The 3,534-nt window shown below is 37.2% G+C and overlaps 1 protein-coding gene across 1 annotated transcript in view; it reads left to right on the top strand.

Moving 5' to 3' along the window:
• The window catches only part of PRDX4 (peroxiredoxin 4), a 22,636-nt gene that overhangs the window by 2,805 nt on the left and 16,297 nt on the right, over nt 1-3,534 (top strand). Inside the window, exon 2 of the mRNA XM_011988015.1 lies at nt 1,262-1,379. Within this exon, the coding sequence (XP_011843405.1) occupies nt 1,262-1,379 (118 nt within the window). The remainder of the gene's footprint in view (nt 1-1,261; nt 1,380-3,534) is intronic.

Below are 3,534 nucleotides of genomic sequence, written 5' to 3'. Positions count from 1 at the left end.
ATGAAAATTATTATAACCTTTCACTTAAGTAGCATTTTAAGTAATTTATTTAAAGTATATATAATTGAATACCCTTCTGTCTATTTCTCCCTCCTGGCCTTTACCTAATCAGATCAGGATTATATATATGAGGTAGGATGTTGGCTCAAGATAAGTAATCATATGTGATATATTAATTTTTAAGAGAAATTCATGTTGTTTGTCTCTATTTCACAGTGACCATAAATGGTGGCTGTTACAGAAAAGTATAAGCCTTACTTTCTAGGAACCTTAGCCAACTTGGAAGCAAATATTGCCCTCAGTGTTTGTAAGGGGTCTGAAAGTATAAGTGCTATCTGAATGTGTTAACAGAGCATGAAGTGCATTATTATCTAAGTGTGTTGGCTAAAATTACTGTATGCCCTTACAAGACAGCGGCATGAACTGTTCAGTTTCCATTGGGTCACTTGAAACCTGTTCAAGGGAGTCTTCTTTCAAAGCCCTCTAGGAAAACGATCCCATGGTTTGGGATTTTACACTTCTGGCCTGACATATTTGTACATTCCCTCCTCATTTTGTGTAGCCTCATCTGCAGCAGGTCCTCCATGTGTAGGTTAGAAGCTGGACGAACTAAATTAGTACATCTGGAAGACTGCCATTAGAGAAAGGAGAATCTAATTATTTGAAATGTAGGAAGTTGACAACTTGAAGCGGGGCTATAGTGAAGTATCCAGGAGGGTTTAGTGCAGGGTGGAATTTAAGGGGTCTGTAAGCATGAATAGGGGAAAAAAGTATTTATTTTCACTAACCCCCATCTGAAAGTTAGTGTTTCCTTCTATTATGAATGTCAGCAACAAACTACACTAGCTTCAGCAGTACTTGTACCTTTCACCAATAGAACCACAGTTGTTTTCTTGCTACATTATGGTTATTGCAGGTATCCTGAAACACCATCTTCACTCATCGTTATCTTAGGTAGTTAAGTTGTCAGATCACGACTAGATCTTGCAGTTTTGAAGTGTTACAGAGCACGTGTATTATGATATCACCATTTAAAAAAATATTTTGATAATTGCATTTAAATACAATTGGTTTCTTTTGTAATTCTATGTATTTTCCTTTTTGCATTCAATAACACTCTTTTAAGAAGTCTGTAAGCTTCACCAGACTGCCAAAGAGATCTAAAGGTAGCCCTGATTTTTAGTGATTTTCTAAAGATGTCCTTCTACCATTCCACCAACTTTCTAAGTGTTACAGAACATCATGTATTTTTCTTTCTTAGTTTCCAAGCCAGCGCCATACTGGGAAGGAACAGCTGTGATCGATGGAGAATTTAAGGAGCTGAAGTTAACTGATTATCGTGGGAAATACTTGGTTTTTTTCTTCTACCCACTTGATTTGTAAGTAATACATGTAAATAGCAGCTAGTAAAATCTCAGTCTTTATCAGTTGTTTTTTAGGAATATCAAACAAATTTTGTTTAGCTCTTGGTTTTTAAAAAGGCAAGCTGAAGTAAAGAAATGTATTTAAAAAGGTAACATCTACCATATATTTCAGAGTCATAACACATCGACCTCAATACTTATGTCTACATGATTATGCTATAATGGAATAATTAGAGGAAAGCTACAATATATTCATTAAGCTATACCTACTAAGGCAAGAAAATGGACTGATAATATTTTAGAAAGCTTTAATAGCAAGACTTATGCCATAATTCTTTTTAATGTATCCCTCTTAATTAGAAAAATAATTCTGTAATCCCAGCACTTTGGGAGGCCAAGGCCGGCGGATCACAAGGTCAAGAGATCAAGACCATCCTGGCCAACATGGTGAAACCCCACCTCTACTAAAAACACAAAAATTAGCTGGGTGTGGTGGTACGCACCTGTAGTCCCAGCTACCCGGGAGGCTGAGGCAGGAGAATCACTTGAACCCTGGAGGCAGAGGTTGCAGTAAGCCGAGATTGCACCACTGCACTCCAGCCTGGCGACAGAGTGAGACTCCGTCTCAAAAAAAAAAAGAAAAAGAAAATTAAGCCATTTTCTCTAGTGATACCATGTAACTGTGGTTTTTCCATTTTTATTCTTTGCTGCATCTGTTGCTTTTCTGGGATTTGAACACTTTGCTGAAAATACTATATACTGCTTAAGGAATAAGGAATAACACCTGTGTATATGTTATGCTTATTGTGGGGTTTCTCGTCTTTCTTTAACTCTGTGACAGTGAGCATTTTTGTATATGGTCAGAAAGTTGACTAAAAGTAAATACTCCTACAGCTTTATTCACATTGAGGATTTAATTTTATTTTGCAAAACACTATTTTGAGTGTTTTTCAAAACTCATGAAAGTGAAAAGAGACCAAAAAGAGTTATGTCAATTTTTATCTTTTATTCTCTTGGAACTTACTTTTTGGTTAAAAAAAGTATCTTTGCCACTGTGCCTTTTTCCATTAGGACTAATCTAGAACCACATAGATCATATTTAAACTTGCAGGGAGGGTATACTTAAGCTCACTTCTATAGGTTGTTTCTAGGCCAGGGATTAACAAATTTTTTCTACTGGATTTGGGCTGTTGACCCGTTTGCCAACCCCCGCTCTAAGCCAAATAGGAAGAATTCTCATGAAAATTATTACATTGAGACTAAAGTTATGAGTCTGCATAATATATAATCTTTTAAATTAGTAAGAACTTGCTTCTTTCTAATCAACTCATACTGTGACTTGATTTTTTTAAGTATAGCTTAATTTCTAATAGAAACCAGAAATAGAAATTTCAATAAACATAAAAAATGACAGGCCTTCTAAATTCATGTTTATAAAACCAGAAAGTTAACATGTATGTTAAATATATACAACACCCTGAATTTGGAAATTAGTCTAATGTAGCAGAAAAATATGTTGTGTTTCTCCATTGTTATTCATAACTCCATAATGGGTAAGAGATAGTTAATTGGAGCATGTTGTTAGCAGTGGTCTTCTGGGACAAGGAGCTAAGATAGCTTCTTCCTGTTTTCATGTAATGCTGGACTGTGCCTGGTTAGAGAAGGAAGAATTCTGGGGCATTTGCCACAGTCTACAAGGAGGAAAGTTACAAACGTAACCCTTCAGTTTCCTGCCAAAACTTTTTCTGTCTTCACTAAGAAGTTGGTCAAATGTATCTCTAGGTAGCATTCCTTGAAATAAGAAGAAAGGCAGAGGCTGGGCGCAGTGGTTCACGCCTGTAATCCCAGCACTTTGGGAGGCCGAGATGGGCAGATCACCTGAGGTCAGTAGTTCTAGACCAGTCTGGCCAACATGGTGAAACCCCGTCTCTACTGAAAATAGAAAAAAAATTACCCGGGCGTGGTGGTGGGTGCTTGTAGTCCCAGTTACTCAGCAGGCTGAGGCAGGAGAATTGCTTGAACTCGGGAGGCAGAGGTTGCAGTGAGCTGAGATCACACCACTGCACTCCAGCCTGGGCGACAGAGTGAGACTCCGTCTCAAAAAAAAAAAGAAAAAGAAAATTAAGCCATTTTCTCTAGTGATACCATGTAACTGTGGTTTTTCCATTTT

The sequence above is a fragment of the Mandrillus leucophaeus genome, unplaced genomic scaffold, assembly GCF_000951045.1.
Source record: "Mandrillus leucophaeus isolate KB7577 unplaced genomic scaffold, Mleu.le_1.0 Scaffold321, whole genome shotgun sequence".
Taxonomy (NCBI): domain Eukaryota; kingdom Metazoa; phylum Chordata; class Mammalia; order Primates; family Cercopithecidae; genus Mandrillus; species Mandrillus leucophaeus.
The sequence above is the reverse complement of the archived record's forward strand: the minus strand, read 5'-3'. Positions and strand labels throughout refer to the sequence as shown.